We start from the raw sequence: 23,578 nt of genomic DNA on the forward strand, positions 1-23,578 counted from the left end.
CAGTGTAAATCAAAATAGAAATGGAGCTGCGTATAAGAGATGGATTTTGACTTGCCAAAAATCTCAGTGATGTCATTAATATAAAATCAACCATAGTGGGGCACATTAACAGGTAGACCTATGTCCAGTTAGGTCACCTATCTGGATACCCTTGATTTAGATGTAATGCAGCACTATAATTAGTTTAGGTATATGTCAATCAATAAAAGTGCCAGTTAATTTTCTCCAGAATCTTTCATGAGATATTGAATTGAAGCCTGCCCTTAAGTCTAAAAAGGCAGTGTAAAAAATATCTTTAGCCAAATTATAAATATTTCTCAATGAGATGATGTAATATAATATACTAGACCAGGCCTGTCCCACCTGCAGCCCACACATGACCATGGAGAGCTGGTAATGTGGCAAGATTGTGAACCTGTAACATTATTATGAGATTTATATACATTAGCTATATTATATATTTTAGATGTGACTCAAGACAATTCCTCTTTACTCAATATGGTCCAGGCAAACCAAAATATTGGACACCCATGCCCTAGACCATGATAAAGCATCCAATCTGGACTGGATTATTTGGAATGCAATCTTGCAATGTACCAGGACAAGACTTGTACATAAGGGAGGAGAGTGACAATCCAAGAAGCAGAAGTAGAAACATTCATAGATGCTAAATCTCCAGTGTCAGAAAGAACCCAAGAAAACAGAGAGCAAGACTGTAAGTGGTGGATTTTGTCCTAAAATTTATAGAATCTTTTAGGGAGTGTCTCTAAGTAGAGATAAAGATTATCCTATTGGGATGGTAAGGAATGGATCCACACAGAAGATTGGTCCACAAAGTCAGAATCAAGATATTGATATAGATTGTTACTGTACAAGAGTCTTCCTTTTTAGATAAACAGGGTAGGTAGGGTATCTGCCATCTGGGGAAAAGATGTATTGCACTTGATAAATCATTGGACAACATAATAATGTCACTATAATTGTCATTTGGGTTAATTTTATATTCATGCTTATCAAAAGCAGATTCAATTCTGCAGGCATGGTAACTATAAGGACATTTGGGAGCAGACTAACAAATTCTCCCATAGGTTTATAGGAATTTCTGATTTCTTTCTTGGTTATAATGTAAGATAAGCACTATGGTAGTTCAGATTGCTCCTTCCTATTTATTTTCATCACATATAGAAAATGTGAAAAACAGCTGCAAAAAACCCCAACAAAATGAAAGCAATATAAATCATAAGGCAAGATGAGAACAATAGCAATTACATTTCTCATACAATATGTGCTTTTCTCGATGAAATTAAAAGTAATAGGAAACGGTTCCTTTCTCAGTTTAACCATTTCATCAAAATGTATCAAAGTCATATTTGAATATAATATATATAATCATTCCAGTGAATTGTGCAACTTACTTGCCATAACCTTCCTCCAATTGCTTTAATTGATTTTTTACTGCCCTGTAATTAATCTGTAACGTCTGCAGACGTTTCTTACGTTTTTCATGGGCTTGTCTCAGCTCATCATTTTCTTGAATCTGCATTATACCAAAACAAATGACTCAGTAAATCTTAAGATCTTAAAATGACAATTTGCTATTGTTGAATTTCTTATTTATGACCAACTATCAAATACAATTTATTACACCTAAATTATAATTCAAAGAATTCAGTCTTTAAATAACAAATGTACTTCTTCAAAAGTTACAAAAACTGCTTGGCTAGGACCTAAAGAACTGCACAATGGGTTTTGTATGCTCAGCAGAAATTTGGATTTGTGCATCTCAAGGAACACTCAAGAGCACAGTAAACTACTTTGGAAACTATGTGAATTATAAAGCAATATACAGCATGCATTAACGTACACAAAAAACCCTGAAATCCTAAAATGGCACTTGAAATCTGAGAAATGAATGAAGACTTTTAAGAATTGATTATTGAACCTGACCATTTTATTTATAGCATCTTATATTATACCATATACTTATTTTATCATCAAAGTGTTTCTTTTCCCAATGTGGTGAACATTTGTAATTTAATATTGGACAACTTTATGAAACAGAAAATACAACTGCCAATAATATCACACAAATCTACACTATGTCTACATTTTGAGTACTATGTAAAATTCTGACCATCACCTCTGAAAATGGATGTAAGACTCATGGAAAAAATAAAGAAGAATGCAACCACACACTAGGCATAAACACTTTGCTCATGTAAAAAGGCTAAAATATTTTGGACATTTTAGCCAAATCCCCACAAACAAACAAACAAACAAACAAACAACCTTGAGGGAGGATATGGATATTTTTAAGGTGTACAGGATAAAGCATTTGTTGAGACAGCTGGTCATATAAATTGTATGGATGGGTGGGTGGACGGATTTGATTAATATATAAATAAATGCAATAACTTTAAAATAGCCATGGTGGCGCAGTGGTAAGAATGCAGCATTGCAAGCTAATTCTGCATTCCCACTGCCAGCAGTCCGATTCTGACCAGCTCAAGGTTGTCTCAGACTTCCATCCTTCTAAAGTCAGTAAAATGAGAACTCAAACTGTTGGGGGCAATATGCTGACTCTGTAAACTACTTAGAGAGGGCTGTAAAGCACTGTGAAGCAGTACATGTCCAAATGCTATTGCTATGCTAAATATCTAAAGGTAAGAAGAGACTTACCTATAGATATTTAGAGTTCCAAGGTTTGGATATGGATATGTATTGTATAAAAAGTTAAAATTAATCTGGACTTTAAAAATAATTTTAATAGACATGACATATTGAGAACATGGAATAGATATAAACCCAAGTTGTATCTGAAAAAAACTTGTATGGGTCTCAGTTCAAGAAGGATATCATAAAAGAGGAAACAGCTGACAAAGACCAATGCTTGATGTACCAGGAATTATTGGGAATCTATCAAGGGGAATTTAAAAGCAAATTAGGACAGCAATTAATAGCAGAAAGTTATCATTCTTAATGGCTTTCCCATTTACAGTTATCAGAAAGATTCAAAATGGACAAAACGACTTATAGTATGGAGGAAAGTAAAGCAGAATTTGAAGTGCAATTGTGCACTGATGATGAACCTGCATCTGCTAAAATGTATAAAATTTTATTGAAATTTGAAACAAGGAAGACAGGTTAAAAGATGTATGAGAAAGTGAGCTAAGAATACTGGTTATAATATGTGGAAATATGTGGCTAAAAGGGCTGAAATTTATACTGTGCTATGATCTCAAAAATAATTCTTATAAAATGTTGTGTTGTTGATACATGGCAGCAGAGAAATTACCTGGAACAGGGGTCCTCAAACTTTTTAAACAGGGGGCCAATTCAAGGTCCCTCAGACTGTTTGGGGCTGGACTGGCTGGGTGGGCATGGCTAGGTCATGTGACTAGGTGGCTGTGGCCAATTTAACAGTCCATTAAACAATGCACACAAATTAAACTTTAATTTGTTTTGCTCCTGGAGGTGTTTTATTTGCTTTTGTTTGCATGTTGTTCTTTTAGTTGACTTTTCTTTTTACTAGATCGTTTTTTCAGTTGTTTAGGAGTCTAGTGGGCTACTTCAGTTTTGCAGCAATTCCTCTGAGCCCCAAGGAGCTTACAATCAACAAATCTCTCTCTCTCTGTATCTGTCTCTCTCTGTGTCTCTTTTCTCTCTGTGTGTTTGTGTCTCTTTCTCTCTCTCTATCCATCTCTCTCTCTATCTTTCTCTCTCTCTCTCTTTCTATCTTCTGGAGGTGGGGGAGGTGAAAAACGGGCCTGTTTGTCACCTCCCCCATCTCCAGAAGCATTCTGCAGGCCAAAAAAGGGCTAAAAAGTGCCATTTTTTGACCCAAAATGGGCTAAAAAGGCCATTTTTTTTGGCCAAAACTGGGCTAAAATGGGCCCTCTTTTGGCCTCCCGGGGTGTCTGCGCACTCCATTTTTCACCTCCCTTGCCTCCAGAAGATAGGCAGAGAGAGAGAAAGAGAGAGAGAGATGTTGGGAAATTTTTTTCTTCATGTTGCAATAAAGTATATGAAATAATAATATGTTTTTTCACATATTTATTCTTGTATATTTACATGATTGCTAGTTACATAATATGTCTCATGCCAGTTTTTATGATTTTTAAAATTCAAAGGATTTATGTGACTGAATCCATGATACCATGCATTAGGCTGATATATATGAAAAATGTGAAAATATTCTACATAAAATGTCTGCATCTAAAACTTTCAAATTTATATGTACAGATTTGTACAGTTGCAGAGTAAGGATATATCGTCATGAAAAAGTAAGTATGCCCATGGAAATTTTTGACATTTTTAATGTTTCAACGTACAGATATTTGGTTTTCATTTCAATGATATTGATAAAGGATGTATGAGATTACAAATATCATTTGCATTTTGTAATCCATTTGTGTAATTTAAATAAAAGCATATGTAGATTTTGCATGCAAAAGTAAGTGCACCCCTATTATTTATTATTTATAAAATACCTCACATTAGAATCACACACGCCAAATCTGGAGCAAATGCTTAGAACATCATTGGTGAAAATTTGGTAGCTTGCCTTATTGAAACTTCAGATATTTATTCTGATTTGTTCTTTGTTGTTGCCTAGATCAAAAGAGGTCTCTAGGTGTTCAGAAAGAAGGTTAGAGATACTTATGCAATTGGGGAGAGATTTAAAAATATTGCCAAACAAATAGACATCAATAATTCCACTGTCTGGAGAGGAGAAGATTTCCAACAATTGTCAACTTGTCCAGGCCAGGCCTGGACAAAGTTCCACCAAATTTAGCATGAGAGCAGAATACAAGATGCTGAAAGAACCTAGAATTTCATCATGTAACCGCCAGGTAGTTATCACTATTACTACTATCAAAATACTTGAATTAATCATCAGAAAGCTGCACAAATTAAATCTACATAGAATATATGTCAGGAGGAAACTTTGTTGTGTAGAAGGGCAAGCTACTAATGAACTTCTAGGCAAAGTCAAGATTTCTGGAACAATGTACTATGGACAGATGAAGCAAAGATGGTTTATTTGGCCATAGTACTAGTACTATGTTTGATGAAAACCAAGGATAGTATTTCACCAGAAGAATCTGATACCAACTGTATCAGGTTCTGTAATCTGTAATGTTACAGTTTGGGATTGCTTAGCTGCATTAGGATTTGGGCAGCACAACATCACAGTTTCTACTAGGAATTCTCCAGAGGGTGCTTGGGGATAATGTGAAAGCATCTGTCAGAAAACTGAAGCTCATCCCAAAATTGAGCTTGGAACATGACAATGACTCTAAATATCACAGTAAATCAGCCAAAGATTGGATAAAAAATATAAAAGTAAGGGTTCTGGAATGGCCAAGTCAAAGCCTGGATCAAAATCCCACTGAGATGCTGTGGATGGATTTAAAATGGGCTGTGCATGTAAAAATCCCTCAAACATTGCACAACTGAAAAAAAATCTGAATGGAGGAATGGGAAAGATTTCTTCCTGGTCAATATCAGAGACTGGTAGACAGTTATAAAAAAAATTATTTATTTTTGTTTTTATCAGTTATTAGAAAGAAAGATTTACTTCCTTTTCCCACAGAAGGAAATAGCACATCTGTTAATTTTTTGTTCAATAAACGACTACAAAATCAAATTTTCATATTTTTGTTCAGTGATATCACCTTTATCTTTATATACTGTTTGAATGAAGATAAAATGTGCATATATGTTAAAAAAGATTTAACATAGTAACAAAGTACTTTTTTGCATGATTATATACAGAGACCACAGATTTTGCACTACTGACTTGAAATAGCTACACATGTTGATTCTACTATCCATGTGGCTGGAAACAGAGATTCAAGGCATAGGCAAACAATGCTATTTAAACTTTATATATGTAATTTATAACATTGGAAACAGACAAAGAAGTCCTCTTAAGAATAGACAAATATATTTGCCCAGATCCAGATCCTACAATTATTAATTAAAACATCTCCCAGACTACTTATGTTACAGCTGCAACATTTTACACAAATAAACTTATACAAAGAAAAAAGATATACTTTTATGTACATAATAAAACATATCTTTCACCCAATTCATTTTCAATTTCAATGGACATGACAATGTACCATAAATTGCACAAAATGTGTTGTGGGTCTATTGATGTCAAGAAAAAAAGTGATGTATTTTAATTTTCACCTTTAGTTGTAGTGTCTTTTCTAAATTTTCAATCTTTCTTTCAGCTATTTTGAGCTTTCTTAGTTCTTCTGACTCTTTCAAAAAGCTCTTTGGGGACAGAGACCTTGAACGTTTCACAGGTGGTTTCTGGAGAATAAAACAAGGACATGGTTGAAGTGGTTGGAACGCTGGATTATGAAAGACATGCAAAATTAAAGAACAAGTAATTTTGAATACTAATAATGAATTATAAAAAAAATCCTGCGTGGTATACTAGAGAAATAACAAGCAGAATTACCACAGCGCTACCACTAAAGGTTTCTCTGTGACTCGTTAATGAGAATATTCATTTACATTTACATTGTTTCTTTCAGAATAATGATGTCCCATTAGGGAAGACTAAAGGGTTATAGTCTCAGAAATGCAAGAAACCTCATTACAAAGGAGGGGATAGAGGCTGATCTAATTGCTCTATAAGGGTCCAAGGTTACACTTGATAGGACAACCAGAAACAAGAGGGAAAGAGTTTTTTCCCTCTGAAATAGTTTAACACACTGTGAAGTTGAAGGAACAATATGCTTGAGGAATATAAATAAAACAGACAGTAGATCTTATACCATAATGACCATATGGTCATTAAATATAATATGCCTAACTAGAGACAAGAATATGAGTTTATATTATGTGCAGCTTCATATAGCAATCTGGAGATAGGATGTGTGAAATGAGCACTTAAACTGGGCAACCTTCTTGCTTGTACTATGTCAAATGTTTTTATGTAAAACAAATAAAATATACAGATTAGTTTTACTGAATTTCAGTAACTGTGATTAGCATATGGAGCAACATTTTAATCATAATACTAATCTTAAAGTTTTAATGATTTAATAACTTAACTGTGCAAAATATGAAGTGACATTTTGTCCATGGATTTTTTTTTAGTTAATTAAAAAAAATTACATTCTTCCAAAAGTCATTGCAGTTGTTCTTTTGAATTAAAGAAAAGGGGATGGGAGAGTTTAGCTTTTAATTTTGAACAGAAAAAAGGCAGGAAGTACAGACTTTTGCCCATGACTGAGATTCAGTTTAAAAATATGTTTTCTTTGAAGCATTATTTCATGAGTACAATTTAAAGAAAAGAGGCTAATTTATTTTATCTATTAAACTATCTATTAATCTATTTAATATCTATTAAAATAAATCACATTATGAGTCAAAGTACGCAGGAATAAGAATTCCATACATATATGGAAATTATGGAACATAAATGAACATATTTGGCAGGGAATAGATTGAGTAATTCTTATTTACGTATTAGATATAATTCCCACTAAATGTATCCTGATAATGATGTGCAAGAGGATCTGGGAGTGAACATGAGAATGTTTGATCAGAAAAATATTGAGATTGAATTTGAGTAAGAGATGTTATTCTTGTCAGGTTACAAGAATGACCTGAAAAAAGATGATATATTGGATATACAAATGAATCAGCTGATGTTTTCATAATTAAAGGAACATAGATGTAGAAGGTGTAGCCCACTGCTGCATAATGGGAAGAGAAAGAGACTCAAAAAGGACTTTCCTCAGCTTTTCAGGCTGTTAAGAAGATTTGAACTTTCAGACTTGCAAGATTATATTTATGAAGTCTTACAACAAAATAGAATTAGTTCATTCAGCTGCGTTTCCTATTTGATTTACTTGGGAAGACTGACAAACAAATAACAAAGCAAAGTTGATTACACTGGGATTAACAGTGACAGAATAAAAAAGCTGATTACACTGGGATTAATAGTGATAGAATAAAAATGGATAAGGACGGATACACTTAAAAAGGAAGAGAAGAGAAGGAAATGGGGAAGAAAAAGAAGGAGAAGAAAGCAAGGGAATGGGAGAAAGGGAGGAAAGTGTCAAGAAATGGAATTGTGGAGAAATTAAAAGAAAATAGTTAGGAGACTTGGAATCTTCCTATACTATACAAAGGAGACCTGTTAAAAGTTTTTTTTTTTTAAAAAAAATTTGATTTATATGCCGCCCTTCTCCAGAGACTCAGGGAGGCTTACAATGCGTTAAGCAATAGCCTTCATACTTTTGTATATTTTTACAAAGTCAGCTTATTGCTCCCACAAACTGGGTCCTCAATTTACCTACCTTAGAAAGGATGGAAGGCTGAGTCAACCTTGAGCCTGGCAAGATTCGAACTTACTAATTGCAGACAGATGGAATTAAATTACAATGCATTAGTCTGTTGAGCTATCCAGGTTCTTTTGAAAAACTTTTTGATTAGGGCAGCGGTAAAATGCATTTACCTTCACTACTGGTTCAGAAATATGAGCACACGCGCGCATCTTCTACACATGCGCAGACTCTTCTGCACATGTGCAGAGGGTCAAAAACGGGACAGAATGACGTCCCAGCGGGTGGGCGGAGCCTCCCGCCGCCAGCCCTACTGGCTCATGTGAGCCGGATAGATCCGGCTGGATTTCACCACTGGATTAAGGAGAATGGAAAAATGAAAAGAAATCAAGTTCTCTATGGAATATTATTTGAAGGTAAAGTTGGTTTATTTGATCAAGATTAAAGTAGTTATTTTATTGTTTTACTGTTTATACTGTTATTTCTATGTTGTTATATATAATCCCTATTGAACTTTTGCTGACCAGGAGTAAAAGATAAAGTTTTAAGGATTTATTTATAGATAAGCAATGAGATATGGGATGAAGAGTTTGTTTGTTGTATTTTAAGATAAGGTGGTAACTTGTTAAAATTGTTTATACCTCTTGTGACTAAGGACGAAGTTTTCTTTCTTTCTTTCTTTCTTTCTTTCTTTCTTTCTTTCTTTCTTTCTTTCTTTCTTTCTTTCTTCTCTCTCTCTCTCTCTCTCTCTCTCTCTCTCTCTCTCTCTCTCTCTCTCTCTCTCTCTTGCTATATTCTTTTTTCCTGCACACTCTATTTTATATTTTTTGTCATTTATATTAGTTGTTAATTGTATAATTGTAATGCTTAATAAAATTATTTTAACATAACAAAGTAAAAAAGTAATTAGTCTTAGCCTTTGCCTAAGTATGAAGGAGATGAGTTTTTTTGTCTATACACCAAGGAAATAGGGACTAATTATTACCCAGGGGGAGGGGGGCACTTTAAAAAAAAAAATCCCTATTCAGGCTTTTAATCCCACCCACTTTATTTCAAAAGCTGTGTGGCACAGTTATATAGAAAAAAGCGTCTTAGAAAGAGAAGGAGCTATAATATTTTTTAATATTTAAAAGAAGTAACTACAGGCCTGCACAAGAGCACCTTGGATGCCAACAATGTTACTACTTGTGCACATGAACAAAAGAACCACTTTCTTCTGAATACAGAACACTGGAGTGACCTTTCCCAGTATTCATCTCCAAGAAGAGAAAGATGACAGGGCTAGATAAAGCTTTGCGGGATAAGAAAGTCATTTTTGAATCTCTACAGACTGGATCTGAAGTCCTGCTAGGTCACATTCAGCTCATAAATTTCAGAGTTTTATTATCCATAGTTATTATTATTATTATTCATTACATTTTATATTATCTAATTCCCAAAGATTCTACATGATCTACATGAGTATCAGGAGTTCTATTATTATGCAACTGCACTGCAGAACAATTTTTCCAACCCAATTTGCTATACTGAAATGTCACTTTATAAAATGGCACCAACATATAGGAATATCTATAACAAATTCAGTATTTACAAATGCCCATTTAAGAGTGGATAGACAGATAACATCAAGTCCAAATTCTGAAGCACTTAATAAGTAATTGTTTTATTTTTGTCTATCTTGAAACTGAAATTTCAGGTGATCTAACCTCAAACTGTTAAGACCGCTGCCTACCTTTTCTCTTATTTATATGCTGCTCATGCCAATGTTCTTGGGTGATTTACAAACATACAGATACCCAATTCCAAATCATTTAAACATTCTAAAAATAATCATAAAAATAATTGTTTGCAAATCTCTAAAGGGCCTGACAAAAAGTGAGGTTTTTAAGCCCTTTTTGAACTGTAAATAGATAGGCCAGTCTGAAGGTGACAAATCATTCCATAATATGGATCCCACAATGGGAAAGGCAGAATTTGCTGATGTTATATCGGATGGAACCTGCATCCAAAGTGCCTCACTGCAGTCTTAAGAGTATGAGATGAACTATATGGCAAGGGTTGATCTTGGGTCTAAACATTGTGAATTTTTATGTACCAAAGTCAGCATCTTAAATTTGACCCAGAAAGCAAGTGGCAGTCAATGTAGCAATCTCAATGCAGAAAATTTACTACTTCTCACAATTATAGCATCTTTTTTTATTTGAATTATGTTTGAGTATCAGGTCTCAGCAGATATTTTAATAGAATGTATTGTTCTTTATTTGTGTTCTGATTAATGATGCAGTGAAACAACGCATAAGCTTTCAAAGCAGAATAAAAGAAAATTTCTTTAGAAACAAAATAAATGTAAAAATACTGCCTTTAGAATCAGTAATTAATTCTAAAAGTAAAGTAACATCATTTGTATAAACTCCTAACTCAGCATTTTCACTAATTACAATTTTTTAAATCCAAACTTGATTTCTTTAACTTAACCTCAGTTTCATCTGTTTGGAAAAAAACAGACAACCACACAAACACTATCAAGTAATAAATATTCATCTAAGAATTCTACAAAGAATTGAACTTTTAAATAATTTCATTAAATTAACAATCCTTTATCCAGTGTTTAATAAGGTAAAACTTCCTACTCCCAAAAGTTATTTTAACAAGTCTTTGGCAGATAATAAAAACACTCTTCGATAAAGCTTCCAGAATTATAAGTAGCATTGACAGTTATTAAAACTGTTATTATCCGAGTCCCAGACCAAAATGTCAAACTTTGCCAACCTCATTTTGACACAAATACACAAGGCAATAAATGCTTTCCTACCTTGTATTTTTTCTCAGCCCTAGTACTGATGCAATCCAAGAAATCTCTACTGCAAAGACTATGATTTGCCAGTGAACGATTTGTTCTTTTCAATTTTTTTTGCAAAAGCTCTATTTCAGTCTTTTGAGACATTACAAGGTATTTTAGCTCTGTTAAAGAATACTGTTGGAATTCCTAGAAAATGGAAATACAATACCTTAGAATACTGTAGGTAAAATCAATATTTGGAGTAGCATTTGCAATGACATCATGTTTACTTTTTAATTAAGTATTTACTTAATTAAATAACAAAAGCCAATTGTTTATACAAAAGGAGGTAGGACTAAGACTCAAGTGGATGAAATTAGACCAGTGGGGGTTCCTCCTGGTTCGGCTGAGCCAGTAGCAGTGACAATATGATGTCACCAAACCGGTTCTTTTTGTTCGGGAGCTGGGCCCTCCCGCCCACCCGCATTATTCTTACCATTTATTTGGCCCCACTCCCAATCTATTGCTGCCTCCCGAGTCCCAGCTGATCGGCTAGAAGGAAAAAAACTGTTTAAACTCTTGCCACAGGGCTTCAAGGGCCGCCCTACAGCTGATCAGTGTTAAAAGACAGTGTGGTGGTAAACCGGTGCCTCCAAAACAAATGGGTAGACCGGTACAGCTCTGCAAGCAGTTAAAAGCCTGGTAGACCAGTACCTCTGCTAAATCCTAAAGAATTGTCACATGGCCATCAAGTCACGCCCACAAAATAAGCCACGCCCACAGAACCAGTAGTAAAAAAAATTTAGAACCCACCCCTGAATTAGACCCATACTAATATATCTATATGCTATATTTAAAGACAGGACCATGGACTTTTCTTTGTACTGTACCTATTAAAATCATGTGGCCTCCGCTCACAACAGTTTAAATAGTTGCCCCAGGCATTTTATTTACTTAATTTCATAGTCCTTTTTATCTCAAGATAATTATATACATAGCAATATGCTAATTATAAAAACCTTGATATACATTTGTTATGTCTTACCTTTCCTATCACAGGTTGGTTCCCATATTCTACCATGACTTGGGGCCGTGATGGCGAACCTATGGCACATGTGGCAGAGGTGGCATGCAGAGCCCTCTCTGCTGGCACACACACCGTTGCCCCGGTCTCCGTGGCGTTTCTTTCATGAGCTTCTGTTTCCCTGAAAATGACGAAACAGAAGCTCACGAAAGAAAAAGATTTTACCACTTGACATGCTACCGATGTTGGGATGCCCTGCCTTCTGCCAGCCAGCATATCCGTGCATCGGCACATTTGTGCATGTTTAGGCATGCTCCTGCATGCGCACCCATGTGTGTTTGTGCATGCGCATCTTTCAGTTTGGGCACTCGGTGTCTAAAAGATTCGCCATTACTGACTTAGGGCATTTCCTTTGTGCCTGTCTGGTTCTCTGCCCATGTTAATTTCTTTTTTTTAAGATTATCCTTTTAATTAAAACATCTGCAAAAAAAGCTAATGGGCTGCACAACAATGTACCAGATCCCAGTACCCATTTTTAATTCCAAGAATGTCCTTGGACCTTACATACATCCCACAGGAATGAGAGAAATGATGACCACAAGCCCCACACCACTATAAAAGGTGACCAGACAAAAGATTTGGTAAAAAAAAAAAAATATTCAAATTACTATAGGGAATAGAAGTAAGCAGCTCCAACAATATGTCTCCTGCTAAGTGGCAACACTGGCAATGACTACATTGCGGATGAGAAAACTCATTTTGTGAACAGCAACAATTTTGCTAGAGAGTATGTAATACGTTCAAAATGCCAAACCTGATAGAGATTACTAATTCTGCCCCCGAGGCTAAAACATACAGTATGAAGAACAGTTGCAGAAACTGGGTTGTAGGAAAATAGGCAGAGGAAGGTAGATCATTTGATATGTTTGCCATCTTCAGTTGTTTATAAAAATAATAAAGAAGGGATATAAATAAAATAAAAAACATCACAACTATTTTTTTTTTCTTTTGGGTACATTAACAGAATCTGGCAAGTCTGAAGGTACAAATCTCCCATTGCCTCTTTAACCACCCAATCAGTTATGGTGGGTTTTAAGAAGCTAGTATATATATAGCTTGGGACTTGGGTAGATTTGAGACCACCTCTTCTAGATAGAATCTGCCTAATTCATGCGATCAATATAAACTACTGTGTATCCCCACCTATCAGAATGTACCACTGGACGAGACACAGGAATGGTATTTCTCTGTAGGACTTTACATTCTATGGAACAATTTGCACCCCAAGCTGTTATTACCCAGGTCGCGTAGGCAGATGCAGGCTTCAATAAAGTTCTTTATTGCTTTTCTATCCCACAACAAATGGCCCTACAACGGCCGGTAAACGTCCACCTCAAACTTTCCCAAAGTCAGCCACCCACAGTCAGTGCAACAAGTCCCACAAACTAAAGCCAATAGTCACTAGAGCTGATTCACAAGGCTAGGAGGAAGTTTGTAGTCCAAAAGCAAGGTGCAAAGTCCATAAGGCAAGATCTGTAGTCCACAAGCAAGGTCAGAATACATAGGGCAAAACACGATCCGAAGCAGAGTTTACAAAGGCCAGGGAAGTGCATGCCAAAGTCAAATAATTGTTTCTCACAAAGACACCTTCCCTCGGCCTCTGATTAAATCAGCTCAAGCCAGGTGTTTCTTGTGAGGAGGAGCAAGGTGGCTTCCTTGCCAGCAGCCTCACAGAACTCCTTCGAGTTTCCTTCTGCTCCACTCTTCATGCCCTCGGATCAGATGGGGGAGGCAGCTGTTCCTGATCAAAGGGGATCTGCTGCTTGTCATCACCACTGCCTGTCTACCGGCAAGCCTCCCCTGCATTTGTGAGGGCAGGCAGATTACCTCCCCCAATGCCGGAGAGTCCTCAGCCCTGGATTCTCCAGACATTCCACAGGAGATGTGCCATCCCTGTTGGATGATCCTGGTTCCAATTCCAACGAACCAAGATCTGATGGAGCTATGACACAAGCTGAACGTTGTCTCACAGCATTCTGAAAACTTGTTAAGATCTGGTTATTTTGGAAGCCTTTTGGAGGTAGGTTACTGTTGAGAACACTGCCATGAAAAGTTGGATTAGTATTTAGTAAGAGATCATTATTTTTATTGTTTCATTATATTATATATGTTGCTTTGACTGAAGAACATTTAGAATCTTATTCATTCATTCATTCATTCATTCATTCATTCATTCATTCATTCACTCGTTCATTCAATTTATATAGTCTCCCATCTCAAACAAGTGACTCTGGGCAGCAAACAATCATAAAATCAATTAAACCAATTAAAATACAATACAAAAATAAAATTAATATGTGTTCATTACACTTTATGGATAACTGCATTTTAACTATCAGATGTAAAAGAGATGCCTTCTTCCCATCATGGAGAAACATAAGACAAATGCCACCTTACAGAAATAACTTTGTTGGTGTGTAAACTACCCAGAAACACACTTGGATTTACTTTTTTTAACCTATGGCTTTCAGTTATAATCGTATTAATATCAGGTAACAGCATTTCAGATCCTCTATGGTCATAGCGGCTGCCAAGCACTTTCTAGCTCTTTGTTCCAGATGGCTCTTGCCTTCTTCAGGAACTTCAACCTTTCTTTAGGATCAAGTCCTTCATCCCAACACAAATGCTGACAGTAACTGCCAAGAAAGTGCTCCCTAAGCACAGTTTTCTGCTAGATTTCTCGCTTCCACAAAACTGTTTAAAGAAAAGGATAGCAGGTTTATTGGACCATTCCCTGTAATAGCACAGATCAAATCTATGACTTTGTTGGCAGCTTCCAGTCACAGTTAAAATACATTCAGTTTTCCAACATTCCCTCTTTTTTCTCTTTAGCAGTTTTGCCCCATTGCCATCTTGAAGAATGAAAGGAAGAACTTTTGAGATGGAACTTATCTGGATTCCTTGTTTGGGGGGAAAATAGTCAGCTGGAGCTGTTTGAATGCCAAGTTTGGTATACTGACTAAACTGCTGACTAGCAACTGAGACACCTTCAGTACCAGTCCACCTATAGACATGTAAGTGACTTTGGGTCAATCACTCTCAGCCCAACACAGCTCACATGGTGGTTATTGTAAAGAAACTAGGAGGTAGGAGACTGAATATGTATGCCACCTGAGTTCACCAAAAACAAAGACAGAATAAAAATCTAATAAATAAACCAACAAATAAATGTAGCATTTATGGGACATTCTTGCATATTTACTTTCACAGTTCTGTTCACAGTATTTCCATAAATTAAAGCTACTTGACTGGTCTTCTCTATCTGCTACCCACCAGTAGTTCTCAGAGGAAGAGAATAGATTTCCTGGGGTAGGAGAAGGAAGTTGTTGTACAAGTAATGACTTAGCATATTGTTGTCTTTCATTGCTGATACTTTCTGCCCTTGGCTAGATAAAACTCTGGCAGACCATATGGGGCTTAAATATTCAAATTGATAGAGTCTCACTCAACTTCTAATATTCAAATATGGTTCAAATTAGGCTGCATCTTCTTTGGGATGCTATTAATTCTGCCTTTTGGGGAACTTCTTACTTGCTGGACAGGTTTGGCTCTATGTAAAGATATGCATTAACATTGACTTGGCAGGATGTAGCCTTTCCTTGTTGACACTTTTTAACCTTCGTACCGAGCTATTCAAACGGACAGAGCCAGATTTCCCATCTTTTCTCTAATATAATTCCATCTCAGTATTGGACTACTTCTACATAGTGTTTTAATATCCTATATGTCCCTCACAGGAGACTTTTTTTTAATTTTGGCATGAATTGGCTGCTACCTATAACAACAATAACCGACACCCATGTGAAAACCACATTCATGCTCAGATATAGAGGCTGAGTGTGCATCACACATATTATTAAAATGTCCATTATATACCCAATGCTGATATAGACCCCATTGTCAGTAATTTTAATTATTTATGTGATTATGAGATTACTGCTCTCCTTATGTGTATTCCTTTGCCAGAAACCTCTAAGAAGGTTGCAAATTTTTTATCAATAGTCATGGCTTTTATAAACCACTGTTTCAGTTTTTATTTTTTTTTCCCTTTTATTCACTGTATTTGAGGAGCTGTCTTTGGAACATTCTGCTGCCAGAGGTGAGACTTGGCTTTCCAGAAGGGTATTAAAACTTGACTCTTCTGGCTGACATGGGGGCTCTGATGGAGATGCTCTACATTGGAAATGATTAATGGAATAAAAAAGAAGATGCCACCCTCATCCTCTTGGTTTTTAGTCTTTATTTAATTCTTACCAGTTTTAATTATTTCTGTATTTATTCTTTTATCATTTTGTAAGTTGCCCAAGTCGCTTCAATGGTGAGAAGGGAGGCATATAATAAATAACAATAAATGAATTTCATTGATGTAGGATTATAAAAAAAAAAGTGAGAATGTGACAGAGATTGCTCTACTCGAGCATGAGAGGGGTTCTTCCCGGAAAGGTAAAGGAACAGCAGTCCCTGCAGGTTTTACTCCGCTAGTTGTAACCGATTTTAGGGGGTGGTGATCTTCTCTGTTCCTTTAAGCCATTGAGCCAGCCCAAAAAGATAGAAGGGACAAAAATATTTTCTCAGGAGGCCTGATGGAAGACAGTTCATCAAATACAATAAATAAATAAATGGCAATCAAAGGAGAAACATATTATCCTATAGCAACTATGACCAGGAAGGTGGAGGAGAAGTGATACTTTCAAGACTTGGAGAGAAAAAAAAAGACAAAAGTGGAAAAGAGATGGCATAAGAACTGAATTCAATGAGGCAACAACCAGCACTCTTCAGGTTAGAACAGAGCAATACATAAATATCTCTTAGCACAAGGTCAATGAGCAAAATGCTACATTCATTCAGAAAAATAACAAGAAAAGGAATAGAAATGTCTTTTCTCTGAAGAAGGCCATTCATCTTTTTATGTACGGCTTTATTCTTGACCGCAATAAAGTATCTATAGTATCCAAATGTGTCTGAGAATCTTCTGCCATGTAAGTTAATAACTGAATAACAGGTTAAGGATTTGGAGAGCTGAGATTGTCCTGCTGTGAAATCTCAAACGTAGGAGGTATCGTGTAACCGTACAAATATTGACAAATGAAGCAAGGCTGGGAAAGAGTAAATGGCAAATATAAGTGTACTATACATGATTTCATAAATCTGGGACACAGTGGAAAGACTTGGGAGATTCTATACACTAACTGCGTTTCAGGCAGCAATTATTCTACTGCCTCTATTAATTGCTTCTCTATTGCTGTTATACAGTCACAATCTAGAGCTCACATTCTAGGAAACTTTGGCTTCTTTCTTCACCCTTCTGTCATTAATTCTTTATTGTCATCTACATTAAGTCTTCAGCTCTTTTGCATATGGCAATCGTCTAACCCTCCTAAGCTCCACTGAAACAAACTTGAAACATAGATCTAAGAAAATCTTAAATGCTGCTGACTGAATTATCTGAATGAGTAATCAAAAGGCTTTCAAATAATTTTTGCTGAAAGCATTATACACTTCATAGGGTGGTAAATTTTTCTCACTCTTTCCATATGCAGCAAATTAAAATCTAACTAGTGCATGCTAAAGCAATATAATAGCTAGCTTTGTTTAAGAAGTTAGATTGGACAACCTTAACATTTCTTCAAGTGTAATGACTACAGTACAAAACTGTAGCATACAGTATTAGCTCAAAATGACAGCTGGTTTCATTACAAAATGTTCCATTTGTTCTTATATTTATTATTTCCTAACATGTTCAGTTTTATTAGTCAGATACACTGAAATGTGTAAATTATTCCTGCTGAAATGAAATCTTGTACAATTTTGGGGTACACCAGGAATTCATGTTATGTATTATCATCTCTATACATTAGAAACTCAATCATACTGAAACAAATTCACTAAAGTGTGGTTTTCAATCTGCTAACTATGCATTCCATAATGGCCTGTAATTATTAAAAACTGACAAGAGCGCTACGCCACCTGTGTTTATGTGAAGCCAGGTAATGAAAAAAACAACAACACTGTCATCACCTTTCAATTCCTGATTGCATTATCAAAACTGTAGCTGAGTTTGGCATCTGGGTGTGACCTTGTTAACTGCTAGGGTAATTAAATTTATTCTATTGGGAAAAGGGATGATAAATTATTAGCAAGAAGATTTTGTTCACATTTTATTAAATTGGCCTGTCAAAGGGTTGGCCAAATTATCAAGGGCCTCATTTATTGGAGGCCAGCCATATTGCCACATCTGTTACAATTATTTATAATTTCAGCAGTTGAAAACCAACTGAGTTAGGCATCCGCCATGTAAAGTAATTTACAAATTATCTGATGAGGGTTTTCGCTACTCCCTCATTTCTCGCCAGCAGAAAGCCGCACTGTAATTACAGAACACGATTAGGTTCTTTGGGGAACTTATCTTGCACTCATAGCCTGGGTAAGATGCCGCAAGAACATATGGAGGAACTTGTGCTGCTGCTCCCTGAAGCTCGTGACCCGCCTGCCGCTGAGCCCTTGAGTTGCATTTGAATGAGAGTGCCATGGCTAATGTTCTACACATGCACCATTTATGCCACAAAACAAATCGGATCACTGTTAATTATGAAGCTGCTATAATCAGGCCTTCACATCTGTGTAATGTGAAGCGCAGTAGGCTGTATTCCAATAATGTAGGACTACCTTTGGGTCGCAAATTGTGAGCCATATTGCCTCAGTAGTAGTTACCGCATTCAAAGCAAGTCCTTTGATAAAAGCTCATCACAGGCATATTTTTATCCAGAGATGTTTTTTAACACAAGCTTCTCTTTATCGGCTATTGACCAGAACAGCTAAAACATATGGCACAAGTTCATTAATGAACGAGAGCACACAGCACTCTAATTTAATGAAACCACTTGAGCCATAAAAATCAGATCTACTTAATTCTCCTCCCTTCTTTTTCCTTCCTCTTTTGCATCTATTCAAAACTCATAATACAATATCGTCAGGGATCTTATAAAGATATGGATTATATGTCCTTATCTTTGTAAAAGCAATTATTAAGAGACAACGTAATTTGGGTAAAACAGTCACACAAAATTAAGATTTCAAAAAAAAAAAAACCCAATCAATTTCCCCACAAATTATACATACATTTGTAGACACGCATATATGAATTATTAGGACATATCATTTGTATTTTAAAAATTACATGTTAGCAGCTGCCATCTAACACAAAACTGCTATTTATTCGGTGAAAGATCTTCCTGTGAAAAGCAGCTAGACAAGCTGTACCCAGATGGCAAAGCAGCTACAGTTTAATTAAGCCACTAAAAGCCGTTCAGTTTTCAGTAAGGGTAATGTAATTTTGAATAATTGTAGGAGGAAAATTACTACAACGTTCTTAAGTTTTATTATAGTAGCATGAATACTGCCAGTATTGAGTAGTTAAAGTTGAGTTGCTGTTCCTATTATAAAGCTTGTACTTTTCTTCTTTTCTTTCTTTTTCCCTTTGCTTGGAGGAAAGAGTTCCTTGACTATCTAGTTTTTTAAGTGAATAAAATCAGTAAAAAGTTTCTGAACAGAACCTTCAGATGCCATACTTTGTATATGATTTGTAAACTGAACTTCTTCCTGGATAGCATATTATACTAAATAGGAACGTTTATAGCAACCAGATTTATACATTCAAATCATGAGCCTCATTTGAACATTCATTTGGGCTCCAGAATTGTACTAATTGCTTTCCTTCCTTCCTTCCTTCCTTCCTTCCCTACCTACTTAATATATCAATTTAAAAACACCAAAAGAAACACAATTTTAATACATCCCAAAACATCTACTGTACATATTAATACTTTAATGGAAAAAATGTCATATTTTGCTGATTTATTGCCAAAATTACATATTGAAAAGATATATCCTGACAAATACTACAACATATTGGATGTTGGGTTACCAGTAATAATTAAATACCAAAAAAAATATTCTTGAAAGTCATAAGCATTTCAAATAAATGCTGCTAATGATTATATCAAAAAAGAAAAGTGATGCTAAAGGCAGTTTATGTTACACTAAGAAACCATTACCAAGCAACATTTCTCATTGATAGATGCCCTTATATAGAGAATCACTCATTGTTAATTTTCACTGAAAATAATCTGAAATGTTCAAACTGGTCTCTGGCATAAGATATTTTTATTTATTTATATAATCTAGAAATCACTGACATAAAACAATCAAAAGTAAGCCTATTATGAATGTGCAATGTTGATATTTACTTGGGAAAAAACTGGGAATACTTTTCGATTTGTCCACAAGTTGTTTGAATCAGTCAATATTTAGTTATATTAATTTTTATGTGTTCAGATATAAACCCATTTCAACTAACTTTTGAATCAATACAAAGTTTATGTAAAATTATTTTTTCTGAATTATTTCTCATCATATGCAGTTTTGTATGCATGTTTTACGTTAAAATTATAGTTAATCCTTTTATAAATCTGTCTACTTTTAACAATATTATAGTATATTTTGTTTTTCCCACTGCAATCAAATAAGTTTTAACTCCTGGCAATTGCCTAGAAAGGTCCCTACCATTTTGTTGGCAACAGTTTTGGAAGTGGTTTCCATTGTCTGTTTCATAGGGATGAGGGAGAATGATTGGCCCAAGGTTATCCAGCTGACTCACTTGTCTCCTAGTTTCTAGCCCAGTGCCTTTAACCTCTATATCAAACTGGATCTTGCACATTTCCTTAGGCAAAGCCGAATGGGAAAAAATACATAAAAAACACACTATCCTGCCTTCTAAACTACATATTTCTTTGAGTAAGAATTTCCATAATACCTGCTGTCCCCTACTTTTATTTTAGTAACATACAATTGTTTTTCAAGTTCAAAACATTTTTAAGCTAAAGAAAATGTCTGCTGATCTCAGTAGAAATGTTCCAATATGAAAACAGCCCAAGGAATATCACTGGGCCATTTTGAAATCAGAAAATTTTGGGGAAATCAAACAACATCAGCATATTCTTATGGTATCAAAGTAGTTTTTCAACAAGGATCAAAATGTTTTGCACATCTCTATCACATTTATCAGGGAGATGGTTCTTAAATATGACAAATAAATAAATATTTCAGATTTATTACATTATTCTAACCCAGTTATTTATTTTTTCTAGCGTATGGCAATGGTACATTAGCCAGGAGACTACAGTATTAATACAGAGTACTTGTTTGGCTGCCTAAGATTGCTAGGTCTGTTTGGTTCATGCTCGCACACTAATCAGAAGTGCACCACAGGGGGTGAACTAGCTCTGCAAAATGGCATTCTGCAGCGTCATCTAAGGCTTTCCTCTCCACCAACGTCGGCTTGCATTTGGGTGTTGCATTGGGCAGTTCTTGCACCTGTTGGGTTCGTACTTGCACCTTTTGGGTTCGTACTTCTGCACAAAGCATTGTTATTTTTCCCACCAAAGTGCTTTCGAACTGGTAGGTTGGCAGTCAGCGTTAGTAAATTGTTCAATTGTTTCAATAGAAAGTATCCTCATTGAGTTCACTTTGGAGCCACTCTATTGTTCAATAACAAATATCGAGAAGGTGCAACATAAACATAGAAAATATTTAGGCTGGCACTTAAACCTCAACTCTAGGAAGCAGAAATGTGGAAACCACACCAGGCTTGGCTTTTGACATTGTTAGCTTTGGAAAAAAACCAATATGAACCAGTAAACTTGAATTGGATTAATGGGCAAGTAGAAAGATTGCCAAATACAATTCATTGAGTACTTCCTGAAGAAGAGTGGTAAAGAGGAGGAGGTACAGGGAGAATGGTTCTATTCAATTTAGAAGGCTGGCACTGCAGTTGAAGATACAGAAGATTAAAAATTTGCCTACCTAAGAAAAGCCAGCAGACCACAAACTGCCAGTTTGATGGATGGAGAGATGCTGATGAGTGTAAGCCTTCTCTTAACTAGGTAGGTATCAAAGGTTAACATAGGATAGTCATATGTAGTATTTAATCATATAGAGGGGCATATATATTTGCAAGGTGTATGCATAAGTTATGTTATTTTCACAACTTGCTAAAGTGTGCTTATCCAAGGGCAAAGGAAAATGCTTATTTTTGGTACTTTTATAGTAGACCAGAAGGAGAGGAAAACTTGTTTGCAAAAGAATATAATTAATGAAGCTTGAGGCTAGGAAAACCAAAAACTGTTCTTGTATAGCTTAGCTGAAATTGCCTTTTGCTATCTTTTAGATCATCTAAAATAAGAAAAAAAAAATGGAATGCTAGTTCAGACTGCCATTTTCAAATTCTTTGAACCTTTAAGCACATTTGATGAATAAGGCAATAACCACCAAGAAAACTTAAGTCTCTTAACTAAATAGATTTTAAACAATAATTTAATATTTCTCATATGATTAAATAAATGTTTTGAAGGGGAAGTATATTTTGCTAGTAAAGTGTGGGTTATCTTAAATCAGGATGGAATATTGTTTGCCTTATTACTGCTATTTCTGCCAAAACACCCTGGACGAATAGTAGGAGTTTCAGACATTGAAGATGATTATCCTGGAAGAGGACCGGTTTTGCATCACTATTATAGCAATACATAAGAATTTCTATAAGCTATTATTTTAAACCCTTCTTTAAAAATGTATATTTTCTCTTACCCCCTTTCTTGGTTCTGGATAAGTCTGGTAGGGAAATGAAGATGCAGAACAGAAGGCCTCATGAAGTTGCTTTTCCAGTTGATTGATATGTTGTTCTTTTTCAAATAATTTATCTTGGAGAGGAACTTGATTTTGCCGGAGTTGAACTTCACTTGCTTTGAGTTTTTCAAAACATATTGTCAATTCATTATAAAGCTAATTAAAACAAATAGATACATTTTATGAAAATGTGTTATCATAAACAAGAGACATGCTGAATATGACAGTCTTCATCCACTAAACAACTAAAAATAGTTAACAAACTTCAAATTCCCCTAACCAAAAATATAGTATTTGAAGACAACTATCTCTCTTATATTCATTTTTTAAACTAAACACATCAAATAGCATGCATGCACGATGATATACAGTATTGACTTTGACAGCAGATCTGTCACTCAGCACTTTAACTCACATGGCAGATATATACTAAACTAAATGCATTAGCACACTATTTAAGAAGTAGTCTATTTTGGAATAATATTGAGGTATATATTGAGGGAGAGAATATACAGAAAGAGAGAAGCCATAGCTTAAATAAATATGTAATTTTGTTGTCAATTCTACACAGTTCCATTCTAAGATATAATTCAACAAGACATAGTTCAATGGGATAAAACTATAGAATTAGAAAACAGAATACTTTCTAAACAGAACGAATGGAAAATGGTTTCAAGGAAAATTGATGGAGAACTTGCCTGAATCAAAGTGAAAAGAACT

The 23,578-nt window shown here is 35.3% G+C and overlaps 1 protein-coding gene across 1 annotated transcript in view; it reads right to left on the reverse strand.

Moving 5' to 3' along the window:
- Window positions 1-23,578, reverse strand: part of CNTLN (centlein) — a 214,719-nt gene that overhangs the window by 104,732 nt on the left and 86,409 nt on the right. Inside the window, exons 8-11 of the mRNA XM_070935540.1 lie at window positions 22,820-23,014; window positions 11,128-11,301; window positions 6,202-6,327; window positions 1,416-1,537 (exon numbers count right to left, since the gene is read on the reverse strand). Of these exons, the coding sequence (XP_070791641.1) occupies window positions 1,416-1,537; window positions 6,202-6,327; window positions 11,128-11,301; window positions 22,820-23,014 (617 nt within the window). The remainder of the gene's footprint in view (window positions 1-1,415; window positions 1,538-6,201; window positions 6,328-11,127; window positions 11,302-22,819; window positions 23,015-23,578) is intronic.

This window comes from Pituophis catenifer, unplaced genomic scaffold (genome assembly GCF_029215685.1).
Source record: "Pituophis catenifer annectens isolate HBS135680 unplaced genomic scaffold, rPitCat1.0.hap2 SCAF_2, whole genome shotgun sequence".
Taxonomy (NCBI): Eukaryota; Metazoa; Chordata; class Lepidosauria; order Squamata; family Colubridae; genus Pituophis; species Pituophis catenifer.